Here is a 23,770-nt window from a genome sequence, read left to right on the forward strand (position 1 = left end):
GGTGTTAAATAACATACTGCCTCGGCCGCAAGCGACCTCGGCACAGTACACTAAAATCGTATATTTCAGTGTATTAAACTGAGGTTGCTTGCGATCGAGGCGCTACACTTAATACCATATCAACACAAGACTAGTGTTAAATAACCTACTGCCTCGGCCGCAAGCGACCTCGGCTTAATATACTAAAATCGTATATTTCAGTGTATTAAGCTGAGGTTGCTTGCGATCTAAGTACTACAGTTAATACCATATCAAATACAAAACTGGTGTTAAATAACGTACTGCCTCGGCCGCAAGCGACCTCGGCTCAGTACACTAAAATCGTATATTTCAGTGTATTAAACTGAGGTTGCTTGCGATCGAGGCGCTACACTTAATATCATATCAACACAAGACTGGTGTTAAATAATGTACTGCCTCGGCCGCAAGCGACCTCGGCTTAATACACTAATATCGTATATTTCAGTGTATTAAACTGAGGTTGCTTGCGATCGAGGCGCTACACTTAAAACCATATCAACACAAAACTGGTGTTAAATAATGTACTGCCTCGGCCGCAAGCGACCTCGGCTTAATATACTAAAATCGTATATTTCAGTGTATTAAGCTGAGGTTGCTTGTGATCGAGGCCCTATACTTAATACCATATCAACACAAAACTGGTGTTAAATAACGTACAGCCTCGGCCGCAAGCGACCTCGGCTTAATCACTAAAATCGTATATTTCAGTGTATTAAGCTGAGGTTGCTTGTGATCGAGGCCCTATACTTAATACCATATCAATTCAAAACTGGTGTTAAATAACATACTGCCTCGGCCGCAAGCGACCTCGGCTCAGTACACTAAAATCGTATATTTCAGTGTATTAAACTGAGGTTGCTTGCGATCGAGACGCTACACTTAATACCATATCAATACAAGACTGGTGTTAAATAATGTACTGCCTCGGCCGCAAGCGACCTCGGCTTAATACACTAAAACCGTATATTTCAGTGTATTAAACTGAGGTTGCTTGCGATCGAGACGCTACACTTAATACCATATCAACACAAAACTGGTGTTAAATAACGTACTGCCTCGGCCGCAAGCGACCTCGGCTTAATACACTAAAATCGTATATTTCAGTGTATTAAGCTGAGGTTGCTTGTGATCGAGGCCCTATACTTAATACCATATCAACACAAAACTGGTGTTAAATAACATACTGCCTCGACCGCAAGCGACCTCGGCACAGTACACTAAAATCGTATATTTCAGTGTATTAAATTAAGGTTGCTTGCGATCAAGGCGCTACACTTAATATCATATCAACACAAGACTGGTGTTAAATAATGTACTGCCTCGGCCGCAAGCGACCTCGGCTTACTACACTAAAATCGTATATTTGAGTGTATTAAGCTTAGGTTACTTTCGATCGGAGCCTTTTACTTAATACCATATCAACACAAGACTAGTGTTAAATAACCTACTGCCTCGGCCGCAAGCGGCCTCGGCTTAATACAGTGAAATCGTACATTTCAATCTAAGCACTACAGTTAATGCCATATTAATACAAGACTGGTGTCAAACAATGTACTGCCTTGGTCGCAAGCGGCTTTAGTTCAATATGCTGGAAAAATATTAAATATTGTAAAAAAATATTGCAGACAAAACATTCGATGAACCGCAAAAAACTAAATGCTGAACATAGAAGGTATAACTGCTTGTAGAATATTAAATACAACTTACAGAAGAATAAAACCTGCTGGTAGAACATCTGGAAATAGATGCTTCCGGAAAAATAATAAATCTTGCAAATAGAAACAACTACTCTTTTCAATAAACTAAATTGGCCTACAGAAAACAAGTTACTGCTGGCAGAAGACTAGATACATCCCCCAAAACTCTATAAAGTACTTGCAGAAAATTGGATATTGTTTACAAGGACTAAATATTTTTAGCAGAAGAGTAGATGCTATCTCGATATTGATGTATCTAAGAGCAGTAATGTTAACAATAAAATTTGCTACAACTTTTGTTCTAAAAATTTTGTTATAGCATGCTTTTTGACATCATTCTTAAATATTCCCTGTTTTTATGTCGGTTGAAGAATTTTTTAAAGAATCTTAATATTAACTTATTATTTATTTAACATCTCTTTTAACCATGGTAATCATACAATTCTGCATCTAAATCGTTACAACTAATGATGTTAACAATTGATCAACCTATGAAAGTGAAACTTTGAACTATTGTACAATCGTTGCGGGACACCTGTATATACTGTCCCTATATCGCTGACTAGAGCAGCAACACATGTCTGTCTCTGTTTTGTAAATTCTACCCAAAAGGCATGCGTGAACACGCTATTTATTATACAGTTGGTACGGTAGATTCAAACACAATAACAGCTGATTTTCATCATCACATTAATGTTAGTGTATCTTTCTTTCAATTGCGTGTAAGTGTAAGCAATGACTAAGAAGCGCCGGTGCTGTATATGTGGAAAGGGTCGTCCAGTAACGTTACATGGGTAAGTAAATTAATTCTTACATTAAACAGATTTGATACATTGATTTAACACAAAAGGATCTATATAATTCGTTTTTTTTTCTATAATACTTGTCAATGTACATTTTTTAGGGTTTGTGTTGGTATTATCTAGGACCCTTATAAAATTTATATTGTTTTCCTGATTTTTAGTAACGTTTTCAATAACTAAATAGTTGAGGTTAAAATACTAATAAATTTTTAAATAAATACGATTTTAACGAAGTACATATTTGTTGTAAAAACCTTTTCTTGGTAAATAAATGCAAATAAGCACCCCACAACATTTTTTATTCACCTTTTCTTTTTGAATAACGAAAGCTCAAACGTCAGAGTGACATATTTATTTGAAAACGTGATAAAACAAAACTCCCTGTTAATTTTGCCAACTTTACAATTTGACAGGTATTATAGAAAAAAAATGACACTTCTGGTTAATCAGTAAGAACAAAAAGGCCAGTTTCTATTATGAACCATATATATGTTTTTAATCTTGCCCTAACCTTAATTTTTGACAAAGAATCACTTACTGAAGTTTGTCAGTCTGGTAGAGAATCACCATGTATAGTTTCCTATAAAAATAAACCCTATTTTATTTATTTTATTGCATTAAAAAGTGTTATGAAAGGTAACACCATCAATATTATTGCAGTTTTCCAAAAGATGATGTTAACCTTGCTTTGTGGAAACAAGTATGTAATTACGATGACAAAGATAAGGTTTCTAACCTTTTGATATGTTCAAATCATTTTCTACCTGAAGATTATATTGACCCAAATGCCAAGAAATTTGGCGGAGTATTAAAGTTAAAATCTAGTAGAGTTCCATCTGTATCTGTGCCAAATAGACTCATAAAATGTGAATCTATGGTCGCAGCTTCTGTATCGACAGAAAATGAGGTTACAAAATTGCCAGAAAGAGTAGTACCGTCGCCAGTTACTGTACAAACAATAGCTGCAACATTATTAATACAGCAGCAATTATTTCCTGCTGAACCACAATTAACAGAAAGTGTGGATACTGAATTGGGTGTGTATTGTATTGTCTTATAAATAATTATGTCTTAGATTAATACTTTTTTAGACGAAACATTACCACACACTCCCAAGAAAAGAAGAGTCCACTCTCCTCGTTATATTGGCGAAATAACATCTGCTGATTTGGAAACTCCTCGAAGAGCCAAAAGGGCAGTGGCTTTAGCACAAGCCGAGGTACAAAAGAAAACGCGACTAATTAAATGTTTAAGATCAAAAGTAACAAGATTGGAAAAAAGGGTTGCATCCCTGGAGAACATCATAAAGCATCTAGCAGAGAATGTTCTATCTGAAGATGTCAGTGATACATGATCTCTGCTTTATCATTTATTAAAATATGTTTTGATTTTTATGGCTGTTTCATGAATAAATTTACGGTTGGGAGCAAATCAATGTGTTTCGTAAATGTAATGTTAATTTTATCTTACATGTGCCTCACGATTTTATTACAAAAAATAATATAATAATTAGTGTTAATAAAATTAAAGTAAATCTGACTTGAATTGTAGGTTACTGTAAATTTCTCTATTAGTTACCTCTATTCGCCGCTAGATGGCGCTAAAAATGATTTAACCTGTAATATTTTATTTCCTTTTAATTATATCACTTTTATATGTAAACGTCTAAACTATTTTACTTGAATCCTATATGTAACACATATTATTAAAATTAAGTTGCGATTCCTACCTTTAATAACTTAAAAAAGTAACCAATTCATCAAACTTTCACATATTTTCATACTTTTCTCGATATTGACGCACGAGAACCGTATAATGTTCTGATGCGGAAGATATGGAATGTTTATAAATTCATTTATAAACTTTTACGAAACAATATTTTTTGACTTTGTATTTAAACCTACCGATTTTTTTACCACTGATTCTACCGACATTTGGTTGGCAACGCTGGTTTGGTGTGAAGTTAAACATTACAAAAATAAATTTAAATTTAGTTTTTAACATTAAACCAAAAACGTTATTTTGAATCATTTGAGATAATCATAATTGAAGAAACCGATTATTTACGTTTATTTTATTGAAATTGCTCTTATTTAACTTAATTGATTAAAAAATTTAAAACTTACCTGTTTTTGTAGGTTAGGTTGCTCGGCTTCTCTGGAATTCTTGCTTAAGCAGGATATTTGATCAATTTCGAGTTTCACATCACAAAAATTACTTAATTATACGTTAGAATAAGATTAATTAAAGAAGATTCGATAAAATCAATCATCAAGAGACGCGAATTATTTAATGGTAAAAATTCAACGAGAGGAGAACTTGGGACTGATTGTATGTCGAAATCCCACCGTAAGATGGCATTAGCGTCTATACTGAAATAATTTAATTAAACTAAAAATTTTATTATTAATAGTGGAAATGATGAGAGGCAGCAATAACAATTATTACCAGTATCATTCTTTTAATTTAAAAAGTATAGATTCCCATTCGTGTTATATTTTTAAATTTGACGCTAACTTCAGCTTTTAAAAAGTTGAAACACAGATGACAGAGGAAAACGTCATTTTAAAGTGATTTTTTGGTAAGAGTATAATGAAGTAATAATGGTATGATTAAATAATTAGATTATAATTGATATTATAGCTTTGTTTCAGCTAACGTTATAGATGTTATAGCTATATTATGACGCCGTGATATTCAAATGTGACGGGATTATTTGACAGGTGTAATTGCCATAGGTAATTGCATCTGAGGAATTCCCAACCAGTCGGAACGTTAATTGAAGCCACATAGTGATTGAAAACCACTTTCCAAACAGTTATTCTGTGGTTGGAGCTTTTATATATAAACCCAATCCACCTGTATTCTAGTGGTTCGGTTCTTCGCTGAATAATTGCAAAATATCCCCAACAGATGGCGCCACATGCGTTCAATTTTTCTATGCTTATTTTCTACGGTTATCTCGGATGAAATAATTAATGTTTTTACAAATTTAAGCTACATTATTAGTGAAAATTGAATAAATTAATTAATATTAATTAATCTTAAGATTAAATTATAAATAAAAATTGTAGCTGTCAAAAAATTTGAGGTTATGTATTAAAAAGAAATATTAATTAATAATTAAGTTTTTTTGAATATTTTTATTATTTACAAACAAAAAAGTACGTAATAAATAGTTTAAAATTGAAATTAGTTATTATTATATACAAAAAAATACACTATGTACACAATGTTTACTTTAATCTTAAGAGGAGAGAAGAAAAAAACATTATTATCCTTAAAAATATACAATAAAATATATTACTTCCTACTGTTTAATTAATTAATTGCTTATGTATTTTTTCGCTTATTTTTTTTTTAATTCACAACTTTTATAAATCTTTTTTTTAACACATTGGCTCATACATTACACAAAACTTAATTAAATTAACGCAATCTTAAATAATTAACTATTCGATAAACTTGGTGGCTAGTTGTTTTTTTCCAAGACATCGTGCTGTTTTGATCATCATCATTGGCTGTGAATGTGGGTGTTGTTTTCTTCCTCTTTTATTTTAATTATTTTGTTTTAAGCTTTTTTTTTTGTAAATATCTCCATACTCTGGGGCGCTGTTACACCTATGGTTTTCCAAAACAACATTTCTCAATTAAAATTCCTTTTTGCCTTTCTCAGCAGCCGTGTTTGCGGATGGCGAGCATCTTTTCACACCAAAAATAAAACTTATACAAAAACGGGGGCGCAAATATTACAACAAAATTTTAAACTTTAAATTAATTAAAAATGAAAAATAAACGAACATTATTTCCGTTTTCCGAACAATATTTTGCGCATATCGGTTTTATACAACGTATTTTTTTTTAATAACGAGATCGTTTTTAATCACTTTTAGTGTGCGCTTACTCTACTATTATTTCGTTCATTTTTAAGTTGTTTTTTTTTAAATTAATCGAGTATAGAAAACGCACACGTTACACGTCTTTTTCATTTTAAACTATATCTAGAAAGAGTTTCCCTGGAAATTAATTTTTAACCCGTTTTCTTTTATTTTTATTTTTACTCACCATTTAATAAAATTGAAATTAAAAGGTCACTACGGGTTTTTTACAACATTTGTGAATGAAATAAATAAGAAATCATTCATTCGTTTCGTTTAAATCATTCAAATAAACATGCATAATTAAGATTCACTCATTAAACTAAATCTTTTTTGTTAAATCAAACAAAACCAATAAAAATGGCTTTGTACAAAGTTTGAAAATCAAGGAGGTATTTGATAATTTTTGGATATAATACCTGATCGGCACGGCCCTTACTCTTTCCTTGGACCTTTTTCGGTTTGACCGTCTCTTGGGGACCCTCTCCGCCTCCAGAAGCGATTCCAAGCCTCAAATGTATCGGCATTTTTCCATCTTTCATCACAAATAAATACAAACTTTAATAAAATCTCATAAATAGCAAAATGAATTAATAATAACGAGGAAAAAAGGGCTCCAACAACTCTATGTTACCTGAACATTCTTCGACGAGATCCGATCGCAAAAATCTTACTTTTCTTTCGTTACATCTTAACCGGACGTTTCTAACCTTTACAAATGTAACGCTTGCGATCTTCGCGGTACGTTTAACAGCCGCGTATTCTACTCATTACCAAAATCAAGGAGATGAAAAAGGAAATTGGAAAAAGGGGTTTTAAAAAAAAAAAATTTAATACCTTTAGGTGCTGTTTCATTTTCCGATTTAATTTTTTTCTGCTTTTTAAAGACAGCACCTTGCAGGGCGTTTTGTAATAATCTCGATGGCACATTCTCGACGGTTGGTAATCTACTTTGACGTTCAGCCCTTTTCCTACTTAATTGAGCACGTAAATCTCCAGCTAAAACAAAAAATTTTTTTTTAATTTTAATTCTAACTTATTAGACTTTGAGTTCGAAGTTACATCTGCGCCACCAGGAAAATAAAAGAATACAAAAGGAAGTATGAACCAAGTGATAAATGAGGTTAAAATAAGCTGGAAAGGATAGAAAAAGGAAAGAGGATTAAGAGCAAATCCTGAGAGTTTTAATTTTATTATTATATTCGTAATCTTCATAAAATAACCTTTAAAATGAGTCCAAACTCGACATATTTAACTTTAATATTAACGGAGATACAATCACTTCCGGTTTGAAACGTCAACGTCAGTTTTGACATATTTATCATCTTCATTAAAAACCCTTTAAAATGAGTCCAAACAAGACGCACTTATCTCAAAAAACAAAAAAGTTAGAATAAAAAACATTTAACCCGAAGTTAGCAACAATGAAGATTTTTAAATATTAATACCAACCTTAATTTTTGATTTTTTTTTATTATATTTTTGTTTCTGTGACAAATTTTAAGACATTTTATAAAAATTAAGAATATATCAAAATGACATTGACATTCTTAACCGGAAGTTGACCATAACTTCATTAATATTGAAGATAAATATGTCGTGTTTGTACTCATTTTAAAGGATTTTTAATGAAGATTACAAATATGTCAAAATTGAGGTTGACATTTTAAACTTGAAGTTAGTTATCATATAATAAACATGGACAACTTCATGGTGTTTTTTCATGATGTATTCTTTATTATAAAAAACCTTTAAAATGAGTCCAAACAAGACGCACTTATCTCAAAAAACAAAAAAATTAGAATAAAAAACATTTAACCCGAAGTTAGCAACAATGAAGATAGCAATTTAATTTTTAAATATTAATACCAACCTTAATTTTTGATTTTTTTTTATTATATTTTTGTTTCTGTGACAAATTTTAAGACATTATATAAAAATTAAGAATATGTCAAAATGACATTGACATTCTTAACCGGAAGTTGACCATAACTTCATTAATATTGGAGATAAATATGTCGTGTTTGTACTCATTTTAAAGGATTTTTAATGAATATTACAAATATGTCAAAATTGAGGTTGACATTTTAAACTTGAAGTTAGTTATCATATAATAGACATGGACAACTTCATGGTGTTCTTTCATGATGTATTCTTTATTATAAAAAACCTTTAAAATAAGTCCAAACAAGACGCACTTATCTCAAAAAACAAAAAAATTAGAATAAAAAACATTAAACCCGAAGTTAGCAACTATGAAGATTTTTAAATATTAATACCAACCTTAATTTTTGATTTTTTTTTATTATATTTTTGTTTCTGTGACAAATTTTAAAACATTTTATAAAAATTAAGAAACTGTCAAAATGACATTGACATTTCAAATCGGAAGTTGCTTATATCTCGAGTAATAGTGGAATTAAACGTATCATGTTTGGACTCATTTTAAAGGATTTTCACGAATATGTCAAAATTGACGTTGACATTCTTAACCGGAAGTTGACCATAACTTCATTAATATTGGAGATAAATATGTCGTGTTTGTACTCATTTTAAAGGATTTTTAATGAAGATTACAAATATGTCAAAATTGAGGTTGACATTTTAAACTTGAAGTTAGTTATCATATAATAGACATGGACAACTTCACGGTGTTCTTTCATGATGTATTCTTTATTATAAAAAACCTTTAAAATGAGTCCAAACAAGACGCACTTATCTCAAAAAACAAAAAAGTTAGAATAAAAAACATTTAACCCGAAGTTAGCAACAATGAAGGTAGCAATTTAATTTTTAAATATTAATACCAACCTTAATTATTGATTTTTTTTAATTATATTTTTGTTTGTGACAAATTTTAAGACATTTTATAAAAATTAAGAAACTGTCAAAATGACATTGACATTTCAAATCGGAAGTTGCTTATATCTCGAGTAATATTGGAATTAAACGTATCATGTTTGGACTCATTTTAAAGGATTTTTCACGAATATGTCAAAATTGACGTTGACATTCTTAACCGGAAGTTGACCATAACTTCATTAATATTGATGATAAATGTGTCGTGTTTGTACTCATTTTAAAGGATTTTTAATGAAGATTACAAATATGTCAAAATTGAGGTTGACATTTTAAACTTGAAGTTAGTTATCATATAATAGACATGGACAACTTCATGGTGTTCTTTCATGATGTATTCTTTATTATAAAAAACCTTTAAAATGAGTCCAAACAAGACGCACTTATTTCAAAAAACAAAAAAATTAGAATAAAAAACATTTAACCCGAAGTTAGCAACAATGAAGGTAGCAATTTAATTTTTAAATATTAATACCAACCTTAATTTTTGATTTTTTTTATTATATTTTTGTTTCTGTGACAAATTTTAAGACATTGTATAAAAATTAAGAATATGTCAAAATGACATTGACATTCTTAACCGGAAGTTGACCATAACTTCATTAATATTGAAGATATATATGTCGTGTTTGTACTCATTTTAAAGGATTTTTAATGAATATTACAAATATATCAAAATTGACGTTGACGTTTCAAACCGGAAGTGATTGTATCTCCGTTAATATTAAAGTTAAATATGTCGAGTTTGGACTCATTTTAAAGGGTTTTTTATGAAGATGACGAATATAATAATAAAATTAAAGCTGACATTAACTGAAAGTTTTTTTTGCGACTAAACCCGAATGTTAAGTAATGAAGAGTATGATGCTGAAGATGAATTACCACTCTCAACTTTGAAAAAAATACACTCTTTCACATTTTTCACACACCTTTCATTTTAAATCAATGTTAATTTGTCCAAATGACTTCTAAAGCAACTACAATTCTAAAGACATAAGGAAAGAGTTAAATATTAAGGCTTTGTACGATTTTATAGATAAGAGGCAGACATCTACAGGATACACAACGAAAGAAAAGATGTAAAAAAGAGTACTCTTTAAATATATTACTTACAATCACATTTTTGATTACTAAAACCATTTTCGTCATCTTCCAAATCAACTTTAGCATTTAACTCATTATTTTCCTCCTTTTTAGCAACTTCGACTTTCCGCGAAGGCCTCTCCTTTTCATTCTTAACATCATATTTACTCGTCGTTTCATATTTCGACGGATTGCGAATCTTAATTTCAATCTTTTTACTTTCAATGGTCGGCACCAATTTCTCCTTTCTCTCCGTTTTAACTTTTCGCGTCGTCAAACGTTCTTTGTGGTCGCCCTTAACTTTATGATTATCGCGATTTCGTAACGACGTTCTCGTTCGTTCTAAAGGAATCGATTTCGGTTTTGAATCTAACAATTTACTGAAAGGGACGACGCGAACGTTCGATTTTTTCTCGTTGTTGATGGAATTTTTGAATCTTCCTTCGTTTTCCGAGTCGGTTTCTTCGTCCGAAAAGATATCGTCGACTTTTGGGTTTAATATGTCTTCGAAATTTTCTTCTAGATCGTCTTCGATGGTGTCGTGGGGTTCTGGGGAATCTTCTTCTTTTGGAAGGATGTTTTCGGTGGGATTTTCAGCGACCTTCTCATCTTCTATTTTGATGTTTTCCGTTTTAGGGGGCTCCATTTTGATGATGTCATCTTCTTGTTTTGGTCTTAACCTGATTATTCCTTCTTTATTTTTAATTCCGTTCGTTTCAAATTTTCTTTTACGCGCTTCTAAAACGGGATCAAGCTTTTCTTCAAGTTTTTCTTCAATTTTTTGTATTTTATTTGTTACAGCTGGGGATAAACTTCTACTTCGTTTCTTTTTATTACCCAATCTTTCTTTAACTAACAAAAACATCATTATTAATAATTATTTATTTAACAAAATCAAACATTTTTTACCTAATTTCTTTTTTAAGTTTTCTGGACTCCTTCTTTCAGCACTTCTCCTCCTAAGAGGTGATCTTTTCCTAATCTCCTTCACTGGGGTTATCCTCCTTTCATCTTTCAAAGGCGTCCTCGACCTCGACTTAGATTTAGATCGATGATACCTCGGGGAAGGACTCCTCGAATAACTCCTCCGCGGACTTTTCTTCCTACGTTCGATCGCATCCCTATTTTGAAGCACAAAAGCGGCACTTCTCGGCGATAACGGGGCCCTAGCGATCGTTAACACATCATCAGTGTTTAATTTTAATGGTGAAAGGGGCCTCTCATAAAACATTCGGTGATGTAAATCAGGAGGGACGTTTTGTTGTTGCGGAATTTGGAGGTTAGGATGGATTTGTGGGGTAATAATCGGCGCTGGGGGATATTGGAGGGGGTTATATAAATGGGGAGGATTATATGGAGGTGGAACCTGATAATTTAAAGGACCAGGTGTGTACTGACTATGATTATTGTAAGGTTGACGCGGTTTTCGAATTTTTTGATCAAATTTTTGAAAAGGTCTCCGATTTCTTTGTAATGGAGGAGATCGTTTTTGTGGAAATAAATCTTCAACAACAGGAGGAACTAAATTAGGTTTAGTTTCAATTTCCTTCGTAATTTTAACTTCCTTTTCAATCTCAATTTTGACATCTTCACTTGTAAACGTTTCTTGGTTCACTTCCAACTTTACAATCTCAGGCACTTCATCTTTAACTTCTACTTCCAACCGTTTTTTGCGCTTCTTAATCTTCTTTTTAACCTCATCGCTTTTCGTTTGCGAATTCCCTTGGATTTCATTCTCTAATTCTTGCATTAAAGCCTCTAAACTATCCGCACGTTCCAATTTACCGGGAGATTCATTTTCCGTTTCAGAATCAGTTCGGTAATCGGTTTCACTCTCCGATTTATCCGAGTTATCGTATCGATCAAATTTACTCGATGACTCCGTTTTTTCATCCCCCTTTTTTACGTTGCTGTAACGATCTTGAGGTAAAATTAATTTAGTGAACGAATTTGTTTTAACATCTTGATTTCTTTGAGGGTTATCATCAATCGTTGGAATTGAAATAAGATTAGTGTTTTTAATCCTAAATTGACCCTAAATTAACAAAAAAAAATTTTTTTTTAGGTTATGTCATTGTCATGTCAATTAAAAGATGGCGCCACATCACATCAATAAATAACTTTTTATTTTTCTTTAAATTATTCGAAATATCTTTAATTTCATCACCTCTAACGTTATACTTTGATTAAAATAAGATTGGTGTTTTTAATCCTAATTAACCCTAATTAACAAAAAAAAATTAGGTTGTCTTTATACATTGCCATGTCAACCGAAAGATGGCGCTATATCACAACAATAAATAATTTATTATTTTATTTATTATTCTTTAAATTATTCGAAAAATCTTGAATTCCACGAACTCTAACATAATACTTACATTTCTGTTCCTCACAAAATTCCTCCGTTTATTATTATTCGTATTATTAATATTACCACCTTGAACGGAAGGTTTGAAATTATTAATCGGTGCCGGCTTTTTTAAGGATTGCAAAGCGACGAGTCGTAATTTCTCCAGTTCATCTTCTTCGTCCTCCGACTTAACATTGACCTGAAGAACAAAAATAAACAACAACTGCATTAATCACCATAAGGTGCAAAACTAAACGATCGCGGCTTTATTAGGCTTAATTTAATCGGAAATGAATAATATTGGAGTAAATAAAACGTACCTCCTCTTTTAATTCCATCGGCATCCCGAAATTCTTTAAAACCTCGATGATTTACTTTGCTGGCTTATTTGACAAACAACACTAAAAAATGGCGTACGTTTGGTTGTGTAAATGACCGTATGACAGATGTAGCGCTGACGTCATTTTCAATTAAATATCCCTAGATTTAATTTTTATAAATAATGATTTAATTTATAACTTTAATGTTTATATATCTAAAATTACTCATTAATTTGTTATTTAAGATATAAAATAAAATTATAAAGAAATTATTTATCACCATTCTTGTTAGTTAATGACGCATAGATGGCACAATGAAATTGTTAATAATAATGTTTTAAACAATAAAGAATTAATTAAAAAGTGTATGTTGTAAGTAATTAATGCATCTATTTGAATTAATAAATAATGTCTTTGTAAATAATTGTAAATTAAAATAAATCTGCAGCGCCATCTATATTCGAGTAGTGAAAAGAGGTTTGTTACTTGGCTAATGTTTGTTGGTAAATGTCCGCATATTCGGTGCTTAAGATTAATTTGTAGGAAAAAAGCGTATAAAAAGTAATAAAAAAAATTAAATAAATTGTTGAGGTGAGTGCCGTTTTGAATTATAATAACAAAATAGCGATCCAAGTTAACATATGTCTCCCGTAGAGCGCTTGACTTTGAAGTGCAAGAAAATCCTAACCTTGTTTATTCTTCTGGATCTGAGAAATACCACAAAAAAAAGTTTTTCTACGTGTGTTTAAATAAGAGAATGAGTTAAGTTTAACGATGGAATCAATGGGGAAGAATGAGTTCCCCCTGGGAGTCTTTGAAAGCTTTGAAGCAAACGGAACTTTATTTCATAGAGAAAAGCTGTCTCCTGAGGCTTTAGACGACCGAGAAGACGACTTTTGGGGGTTTTCTAATGAAAATAGCAAGGATATTTGCGAAACGAACGTTAAAATTGGAGCATGGATGGACTCATTGAAAGTATGCAACGAAAAGATGGAATATTTTAATTTCGAGCGTTCGGATAATGAGCAAAAACGTAGCATTTTGGTCCGCCATAACTTTCGCGATTGTAACTCACCAAAAATGGATGAAAATTTAAATAAACAGTTATTAATTGATATTCCTTTGAGCCCGGAATCTCAAAAAAAGAACGAATTATGCTCATATTTACAATTAATGAACATGAATAACACGGATAAGAAGACTGTAAGTGCTATACAAAATCGCCGGTCGAATAGGGTGAAAAATTTAAAGATAATGAGTGAGAAAAAGAGGATGGAACAAAATCTTTTGGAGGAATTTAAGGAGAGTTTGGAGAAAAAGTCTTTTGTTGAGCTTGGATTGGATGTTAAAGAAAGTTTTGATTTATCTGAGAGGTTTCAGTTTAAAATTGATGCAATTCCTGATGATGTTTTGAGGAAAATTCAAGATTTTGATGAAATAATTATTGATGTGTATGGGAGAGATATAAAAGAAAGGTTGGAAAATGAAAATAAGAATAATAATAATGTTAAAAAGAGATTGTTAAAGAAGAATAAAAAGAAAGATGTGAAAATTAATCAAAAATATAGGAAGTCATTGAGAAGTTGTATTAATTTGAATGATGTCACGATAAAATCTTTAGCATTAAAAGAAAAAATTAAAAAAATTAAGTCACTAAGAAGCTGTGTTAATTTAAATAATGTGGGGATTAAGTCGCTTACTTTAAATGAAAGGAAAATTAGAGATATTAAAAGAAAAAAGTTGGAGAAATTAATTCGATTTAATAAAAAGGAGGTGAGAAAAATCAAGAAAAAACGTGAGATTAAAATGAATAAAGAAAGGATTAATAATAATAAAAAAATAAAAAAGAAGGTTAAAATTATTAAAGATGAAAATGTTGAGCCTAAAATTAGAATGGATAAAGATATATTAATTGAGAATGATTCGCCAAAAATAATAATTCAAAAACAACAAATTCTAGCTCAACCAAACGATACAAAAGAAATTTGTGAACCTAGAAAGTTATATTCGCCAAAAACGGCGAGATTGTTAATGATTTCGAGGTTATCTAAAGATTTAAAAAATAGTTTTGATATAGATGATGAAATAACTAAAAAAAATGGGGCTGAATTAAACGAAAAAATCGAATATAAAAAAGTACAAAGATCGTTGTCTTTCAATCAAGATAAAACCCCAAAAAAGAGAAGAAAAATATCATGTTCTATTGAACCCTATATTCCTGATTCTACGCAAAATTTGGATGAATCAATATCGTCGATATCACCCGCATCATTAAAAAAATTAAGTTTTAAACCTGAAAAATTAAATAAACAAACACCCCCAAAAAATTCCTTCAACATAATCGATTTATCCCAAAACTCATATAATTGTTGGGAAGAACACAATTACATGAAATTATCCCCTGAAGATGAACACTTCAACAAAGAATTTTTATTAAACGAATCAAGTAGTAGCTCAGAATTATCAACCGACGTTGTAAGTTACAAAGAAATCCCCGTTATTTTAGAACAAAAAATAAATTCAAATAAAAACGAAAACACCGACGATTGTTTCGATATTTCGAACTCGATTCGTATTGATTATGCGAAAGGAAAAGTCTTAGGGGCGCATTATATAGGGTATAATTTAGTTTTAGTTCAAGAACAATTGGTTTCATTTTGGACGCAAAGTCCTTTGGGGAACATGTTGGGTGCTCAAAATTTGTGGGTCTCAAAAGGAAGCGTTCAAAGATTACCTTTAGATAATAATTACACGAAATGTAAAGAATCGAGACAAGTCGTTGTTAATTTCGATAACAAATCGTGCGCTTACATCGAATTATGGACGAAAGAACACAAATCCGAAAAACGGGAATTACCGCTCGCGGATGTTTTTGCGACGGTTTATTTTTGGACCAATTCGCAACAAGAATTAAATAAGAAATTATTACAATTAGCTAATATAAAAGGGTAAATCATTTTTGTTTCTTTATTACTTTTATTTACGTTGTAATTTTAGGAACATTGAGGATGTTCAATACGTGGTGCTTCGAAATTCACGAAAAATCATCGTGAGTTGGGTCGAAAATCACTCACCTTCTTCATTAACAACAACCATAACTTGTTATACTTTATCCCCTGATTATCAAGCTGTGCTAAATGTGTTAGAGATGACCTCAGTTAATCATTATATACGATCTTTACACACCATGGGAGGTAAATTAAATAAAAATGAGTTAATTTTAAATAATATTGTAACAAAATTAGATTATGGAAACTTCGTCGTCGGTTTTGGCGAAAATATATTAATCTTATGGGAGTTGGAATATGGGGAAGTATTCGAAACCGTCGAAATAAACCAAAAATACGCAAATCCTAAGTTATTGTGGTTAGAACGAGATCGGGTAATTAATTAATTCGTTAATTAATCATTTTGATTCGTAATTAAATTAATTTTATTATTAGGGGTTATTATTTTTCGTCCAATACCACAGTTTTCAAAGGATATTAATGTTAGTTGCTGTAAATGGTTACAGCAAAGAATCAAAAAGATTACAAGTTTTTCGAATACCAATAGGTTATGATGAGTAAGTAACATAACCTCAACTGTCAAATTAATTTAAACGTCAAATTTTTTTAAACGTCAAATTAATTAATTTTAGGTTAAAAGGATTATGTGTGGATAATAACATGTTGGGTGCGGTGTTTGAAAACGGATTAATCTGTTGGAATATAAAAACGGGTGATGAGATAATAGCCGAATTATCGTCCCATTCGAATTTGATGCCATCAAATAAACACGTGATTGAAATTCGATCTGATGTGGTGGAAGTATCACATTTTCAATCGTACTTTTTAACGAATTTTGATCTACAAACTTAGTTGGAATAGTTTTTGTGTTATATAGTTTGAGCAATTAATTTATTTTGTGCAATTAATTTAAAAAAGAAATGATTTTTTAATCCTTAAAGATTGATTTTTTTAATTTAAGGAGAAAATTAAGGAAAGTGTACAAATAACACTAAATTGTAAATAGAATAGGTTAAGAAAGTATTTTGTAAAATCGATAAAAATAAATTCTTTTTTTCTATTAGGAAAATAAATCTTTCGTTACTTTAAATTACACTTTTATTGCCTAAAAGATCATCACACATTTCCTAACCTCAATTTGATTATCTAATTGTTGTAGTGCTATGGTAACAATTTATTTTTAATTTTTACTAATTATATTAAAATTATTAAAAAAAATCAAAAATTTCAAGTTTTTCGAATACCCATAGGTTATGATGAGTAAGTGACATAACCTTAACTGTCAAATTAATTCGAAAATAATCTTTCGTTACTTTAAATTACATTTTTATTGCCTAAAAGATCATCACACATTTCCTAACCTCAATTTGATTATCTAATTGTTGTTTGTGCGTTGCTATGTAAACAATTTGTTTTTAATTTTTTACTAAATATATAAAAATTATAAAAAAATCTATATACAGTGATACAATAAAGTTAATGTACACCCCAGAAAATGCTAGTTCCAAGTCTAGTGTTAGTTCTAGTTTTAATTCAATAAAAATATGCAATATAGTGACATCTTATAAATAATAACGAAAAACTTTATTTTTAGATCTAAAAGCTTAATTAAGCTTCTAAAAAACTTATTTCGTTAAGATCGAATCATTTTTCATTGAATTATCCGCCATTTTGTCTTTATTTTGACAGAATTTAATTAAACCAACATCGTATTCGTAATCTACATTAAATTCCCTTTAAAATGAGCCCAAACTCGGACGAGTTATCTTAAAAACCAACAAACACCACCAACTTCCGGTTGTCACTTTTTGAGGTTATGTCAAAATTAAACGTGGAATATCTCCGGTGTTTTTTAAGATAATTGGGTCGTGTTTAGACTCGATTTAAAGGATTTTTAATTTCCTACGTGATTATGCACTAAGATAAAACCTAACCTCACTTTGTAAACGCCAAATAAATTTTATTCGATATTATCCGCCATTTTGTCTTTATTTTAACAGAATTTAATTAAACCAACATCGTATTCGTTATCTATATTAAATTCTCTTTAAAACGAGCCCAAACTCGGTCGAGTTATCTTAAAAGACAACAAACTTCCGATTGTCACTTTTTTGAGGTTATGTCAAAATTAAATGTTGGATATCTCGGGTGTTTTTTAAGACAATTGGGTCGTGTTTGGACTCGATTTAAAGGATTTGTAATTCCCCACCCGATTATGAATAAAAGAAAGAACCTAACCTCACTTTGTAAACGTCAAATTGATATTGTTTGATATTTTTCGCCATCTTGATTAATAATTTTAATTAAATAATAATAAAATTCTTTATTTTTAGATCTAAAAATACCCGGCGAATTTAATTTCGTTGAAATCGAATCATTTTTCTTAAATCATCCTTCATTTTGTTTTTATTACTAGCGAATTTAATTAATCTAACATCGTATTCGTAATCTACATTAAATTCCCTTTAAAACGAGCCCAAACTCGGACGAGTTATCTTAAAAACCAACAAACACCACCAACTTCCGGTTGTCACTTTTTTGAGGTTATGTCAAAATTAAATGTGGAATATCTCCGGTGTTTTTTAAGATAATTGGGTCGTGTTTGGACTCGATTTAAAGGATTTTTAATTTCCTACGTGATTATATACAAAGATAAAACCTAACCTCACTTTGTAAACGTCAAATTAATTGTATTCGATATTATCCGCCATTTTGTCTTTATTTTAACAGAATTTAATTAAACCAACATCGTATTCGTTATCTATATTAAATTCTCTTTAAAACGAGCCTAAACTCGGTCGAGTTATCTTAAAAGACAACAAACTTCCGATTGTCACCTTTTTGAGGTTATGTCAAAATTAAATGTTGGATACCTCGGGTGTTTTTTAAGACAATTGGGTCGTGTTTGGACTCGATTTAAAGGATTTGTAATTCCCCACCCGATTATGAATAAAAAAGAACCTAACCTCACTTTGTAAACGTCAAATTGATATTTTTCGCCATCTTGATTAATAATTTTAATTAAATAATAATAAAATTCTTTATTTTTAGATCTAAAAATACCCGGCGAATTTAATTTCGTTGAAATCGAATCATTTTTCTTAAATCATCCTTCATTTTGTTTTTATTACTAGCGAATTTGATTAATCTAACATCGTATTCGTAATCTACATTAAATTCCCTTTAAAATGAGCCCAAACTCGGACGAGTTATCTTAAAAACCAACAAACACCACCAACTTCCGGTTGTCACTTTTTTGAGGTTATGTCAAAATTAAATGTGGAATATCTCCGGTGTTTTTTAAGATAATTTAGTCGTGTTTGGACTTAAATTAAAGGATTTTTAATTTCCCACGTGATTATGCACTAAGATAAAACCTAAGATCACTTTGTAAACGTCAAATTAATTTTATTCGATATTATCCGCCATTTTGTTTTCATTTTAACAGAATTTAATTAAACCAACATCGTATTCGTTATCTATATTAAATTCTCTTTAAAACGAGCCCAAACTCGGTCGAGTTATCTTAAAAGACAACAAACTTCCGATTGTCACTTTTTTGAGGTTATGTCAAAATTAAATGTTGGATATCTCGGGTGTTTTTTAAGACAATTGGGTCGTGTTTGGACTCGATTTAAAGGATTTGTAATTCCCTACCCGATTATGAATAAAAAAAAGAACCTAACCTCACTTTGTAAACGTCAAATTGATATTGTTTGATATTTTTCGCCATCTTGATTAATAACTTTAATTAAATAATAATAAAATTCTTTATTTTTAGATCTAAAAATGCCCGGCGAATATAATTTCGTTGAAATCGAATCATTTTTCTTAAATCATCCTTCATTTTGTTTTTATTAGTAGCGAATTTGATTAATCTAACATCGTATTCGTAATCTACATTAAATTCCCTTTAAAATGAGCCCAAACTCGGACGAATTATCTTAAAAACCAACAAACACCACCAACTTCCGGTTGTCACTTTTTTGAGGTTATGTCAAAATTAAATGTGGAATATCTCCGGTGTTTTTTAAGATAATTGGGTCGTGTTTGGACTTGATTTAAAGGATTTTTAATTTCCTACGTGATTATGTACAAAGATAAAACCTAACCTCACTTTGTAAACGTCAAATTAATTTTATTCGATACTATCCGCCATTTTGTCTTTATTTTAACAGAATTTAATTAAACCAACATCGTATTCGTTATCTATATTAAATTCTCTTTAAAACGAGCCCAAACTCGGTCGAGTTATCTTAAAAGACAACAAACTTCCGATTGTCACCTTTTTGAGGTTATGTCAAAATGAAATGTTGGATATCTCGGGTGTTTTTTAAGACAATTGGGTCGTGTTTGGACTCGATTTAAAGGATTTTTAATTCCCCACCCGATTATGAATTAAAAAAAAGAACCTAACCTCACTTTGTAAACGTCAAATTGATATTCTTCGCCATCTTGATTAATAATTTTAATTAAATAATAATAAAATTCTTTATTTTTAGATCTAAAAATACGCGGCGAATTTAATTTCGTTGAAATCGAATCATTTTTCTTAAATCATCCTTCATTTTGTTTTTATTACTAGCGAATTTGATTAATCTAACATCGTATTCGTAATCTACATTAAATTCCCTTTAAAATGAGCCCAAACTCGGACGAGTTATCTTAAAAACCAACAAACACCACCAACTTCCGGTTGTCACTTTTTTGAGGTTATGTCAAAATTAAATGTGGAATATCTCCGGTGTTTTTTAAGATAATTTAGTCGTGTTTGGACTTAAATTAAAGGATTTTTAATTTCCCACGTGATTATGCACTAAGATAAAACCTAAGATCACTTTGTAAACGTCAAATTAATTTTATTCGATATTATCCGCCATTTTGTTTTTATTTTAACAGAATTTAATTAAACCAACATCGTATTCGTTATCTATATTAAATTCTCTTTAAAACGAGCCCAAACTCGGTCGAGTTATCTTAAAAGACAACAAACTTCCGATTGTCACTTTTTTGAGGTTATGTCAAAATTAAATGTTGGATATCTCGGGTGTTTTTTAAGACAATTGGGTCGTGTTTGGACTCGATTTAAAGGATTTTTAATTCCCCACCCGATTATGAATTAAAAAAAGAACCTAACCTCACTTTGTAAACGTCAAATTGATATTGTTTGATATTTTTCGCCATCTTGATTAATAATTTTAATTAAATAATAATAAAATTCTTTATTTTTAGATCTAAAAATACCCGGCGAATTTGATTTCGTTGAAATCGAATCATTTTTCTTAAATCATCCTTCATTTTGTTTTTATTACTAGCGAATTTGATTAATCTAACATCGTATTCGTAATCTACATTAAATTCCCTTTAAAATGAGCCCAAACTCGGACGAGTTATCTTAAAAACCAACAAACACCACCAACTTCCGGTTGTCACTTTTTTGAGGTTATGTCAAAATTAAATGTGGAATATCTCCGGTGTTTTTTAAGATAATTGGGTCGTGTTTGGACTTGATTTAAAGGATTTTTAATTTCCTACGTGATTATGTACAAAGATAAAACCTAACCTCACTTTGTAAACGTCAAATTAATTGTATTCGATATTATCCGCAATTTTGTCTTTAACAGAATTTAATTAAACCAACATCGTATTCGTTATCTATATTAAATTCTCTTTAAAACGAGCCCAAACTCGGTCGAGTTATCTTAAAAGACAACAAACTTCCGATTGTCACCTTTTTGAGGTTATGTCAAAATGAAATGTTGGATATCTCGGGTGTTTTTTAAGACAATTGGGTCGTGTTTGGACTCGATTTAAAGGATTTTTAATTCCCCACCCGATTATGAATTAAAAAAAAGAACCTAACCTCACTTTGTAAACGTCAAATTGATATTCTTCGCCATCTTGATTAATAATTTTAATTAAATAATAATAAAATTCTTTATTTTTAGATCTAAAAATACGCGGCGAATTTAATTTCGTTGAAATCGAATCATTTTTCTTAAATCATCCTTCATTTTGTTTTTATTACTAGCGAATTTGATTAATCTAACATCGTATTCGTAATCTACATTAAATTCCCTTTAAAATGAGCCCAAACTCGGACGAGTTATCTTAAAAACCAACAAACACCACCAACTTCCGGTTGTCACTTTTTTGAGGTTATGTCAAAATTAAATGTGGAATATCTCCGGTGTTTTTTAAGATAATTTAGTCGTGTTTGGACTTAAATTAAAGGATTTTTAATTTCCCACGTGATTATGCACTAAGATAAAACCTAAGATCACTTTGTAAACGTCAAATTAATTTTATTCGATATTATCCGCCATTTTGTTTTTATTTTAACAGAATTTAATTAAACCAACATCGTATTCGTTATCTATATTAAATTCTCTTTAAAACGAGCCCAAACTCGGTCGAGTTATCTTAAAAGACAACAAACTTCCGATTGTCACTTTTTTGAGGTTATGTCAAAATTAAATGTTGGATATCTCGGGTGTTTTTTAAGACAATTGGGTCGTGTTTGGACTCGATTTAAAGGATTTTTAATTCCCCACCCGATTATGAATTAAAAAAAGAACCTAACCTCACTTTGTAAACGTCAAATTGATATTGTTTGATATTTTTCGCCATCTTGATTAATAATTTTAATTAAATAATAATAAAATTCTTTATTTTTAGATCTAAAAATACCCGGCGAATTTGATTTCGTTGAAATCGAATCATTTTTCTTAAATCATCCTTCATTTTGTTTTTATTACTAGCGAATTTGATTAATCTAACATCGTATTCGTAATCTACATTAAATTCCCTTTAAAATGAGCCCAAACTCGGACGAGTTATCTTAAAAACCAACAAACACCACCAACTTCCGGTTGTCACTTTTTTGAGGTTATGTCAAAATTAAATGTGGAATATCTCCGGTGTTTTTTAAGATAATTGGGTCGTGTTTGGACTTGATTTAAAGGATTTTTAATTTCCTACGTGATTATGTACAAAGATAAAACCTAACCTCACTTTGTAAACGTCAAATTAATTGTATTCGATATTATCCGCAATTTTGTCTTTAACAGAATTTAATTAAACCAACATCGTATTCGTTATCTATATTAAATTCTCTTTAAAACGAGCCCAAACTCGGTCGAGTTATCTTAAAAGACAACAAACTTCCGATTGTCACTTTTTTGAGGTTATGTCAAAATTAAATGTTGGATATCTCGGGTGTTTTTTAAGACAATTGGGTCGTGTTTGGACTCGATTTAAAGGATTTTTAATTCCCCACCCGATTATGAATAAAAAAAAAGAACCTAACCTCACTTTGTAAACGTCAAATTGATATTTTTCGCCATCTTGATTAATAATTTTAATTAAATAATAATAAAATTCTTTATTTTTAGATCGAAAAATACCCGGCGAATTTCATTTCGTTGAAATCGAATCATTTTTCTTAAGTCATCCTTCATTTTGTTTTTATTACTAGCGAATTTGATTAATCTAACATCGTATTCGTAATCTACATTAAATTCCCTTTAAAATGAGCCCAAACTCGGACGAGTTATCTTAAAAACCAACAAACACCAACAACTTCCGGTTGTCAGTTTTTTGAGGTTATGTCAAAATTAAATGTGGAATATCTCGGGTGTTTTTTAAGATAATTTAGTCGTGTTTGGACTTAAATTAAAGGATTTTTAATTTCCCACGTGATTATGCACTAAGATAAAACCTAACCTCACTTTGTAAACGTCAAATTAATT

At 30.4% G+C, this 23,770-nt stretch overlaps 2 protein-coding genes and 1 long non-coding RNA gene across 5 annotated transcripts; 2 read left to right on the forward strand and 1 right to left on the reverse strand.

The window, feature by feature from the left end:
- Positions 1–2,274: 2,274 nt before the first annotated feature.
- LOC111413536 (uncharacterized) lies at positions 2,275–5,524 on the forward strand. 2 transcript variants are annotated; one of them, XR_011640420.1, is made up of 5 exons: positions 2,275–2,512; positions 3,182–3,558; positions 3,613–4,870; positions 4,935–5,102; positions 5,165–5,521. It is a non-coding gene; the product is annotated as an uncharacterized lncRNA (long non-coding RNA). The 2 variants fall into 2 exon arrangements; XR_011640419.1 differs by having other exon boundaries at positions 3,613–5,102; positions 5,165–5,524.
- Positions 5,525–5,644: 120 nt separating this feature from the next.
- On the reverse strand, positions 5,645–13,134 carry LOC111413527 (peptidyl-prolyl cis-trans isomerase G-like). Of its 2 annotated transcripts, XM_023044532.2 has the most exons (7): positions 13,012–13,134; positions 12,720–12,890; positions 11,251–12,376; positions 10,372–11,193; positions 7,237–7,398; positions 6,819–6,934; positions 5,645–6,142 (listed from the first exon to the last, which is right to left on the reverse strand). In XM_023044532.2, the coding sequence occupies exons 1-7, from the start codon at positions 13,033–13,035 to the stop codon at positions 6,137–6,139; spliced, it is 2,427 nt and encodes an 808-aa protein (XP_022900300.2). In that variant the 5' UTR covers positions 13,036–13,134; the 3' UTR covers positions 5,645–6,136. The 2 variants fall into 2 exon arrangements, with proteins under 2 accessions (XP_022900300.2, XP_022900299.2); XM_023044531.2 differs by having other exon boundaries at positions 5,645–6,934.
- Positions 13,135–13,477: 343 nt separating this feature from the next.
- LOC111413568 (GRIP and coiled-coil domain-containing protein-like) lies at positions 13,478–17,109 on the forward strand. Its single transcript, XM_023044592.2, has 6 exons — positions 13,478–13,602; positions 13,666–15,959; positions 16,009–16,205; positions 16,257–16,393; positions 16,455–16,576; positions 16,652–17,109. Exons 2-6 carry the CDS (start codon positions 13,786–13,788, stop codon positions 16,869–16,871), a joined length of 2,850 nt encoding a protein of 949 aa, XP_022900360.2. The 5' UTR covers positions 13,478–13,602; positions 13,666–13,785; the 3' UTR covers positions 16,872–17,109.
- Positions 17,110–23,770: the final 6,661 nt, after the last annotated feature.

Source organism: Onthophagus taurus, chromosome 5 (assembly GCF_036711975.1).
Source record: "Onthophagus taurus isolate NC chromosome 5, IU_Otau_3.0, whole genome shotgun sequence".
Taxonomy (NCBI): domain Eukaryota; kingdom Metazoa; phylum Arthropoda; class Insecta; order Coleoptera; family Scarabaeidae; genus Onthophagus; species Onthophagus taurus.

Excerpts from the sequence above, each read along its gene's own strand:
- LOC111413568 (XM_023044592.2), top strand. The coding sequence starts at position 13,786 with ATGGAATCAATGGGGAAGAATGAGTTCCCCCTGGGAGTCTTTGAAAGC. Across the intron at positions 16,206-16,256 it reads ATCTTTACACACCATGGGAG|ATTATGGAAACTTCGTCGTC; the intron begins GTAAATTAAATA and ends TAACAAAATTAG. Across the intron at positions 16,577-16,651 it reads ATACCAATAGGTTATGATGA|GTTAAAAGGATTATGTGTGG; the intron begins GTAAGTAACATA and ends AATTAATTTTAG.
- LOC111413527 (XM_023044531.2), bottom strand. The coding sequence starts at position 13,035 with ATGCCGATGGAATTAAAAGAGGAG. Across the intron at positions 12,891-13,011 it reads CGATGGAATTAAAAGAGGAG|GTCAATGTTAAGTCGGAGGA; the intron begins GTACGTTTTATT and ends TTTGTTCTTCAG. Across the intron at positions 11,194-11,250 it reads AAACTTAAAAAAGAAATTAG|TTAAAGAAAGATTGGGTAAT; the intron begins GTAAAAAATGTT and ends TGTTTTTGTTAG.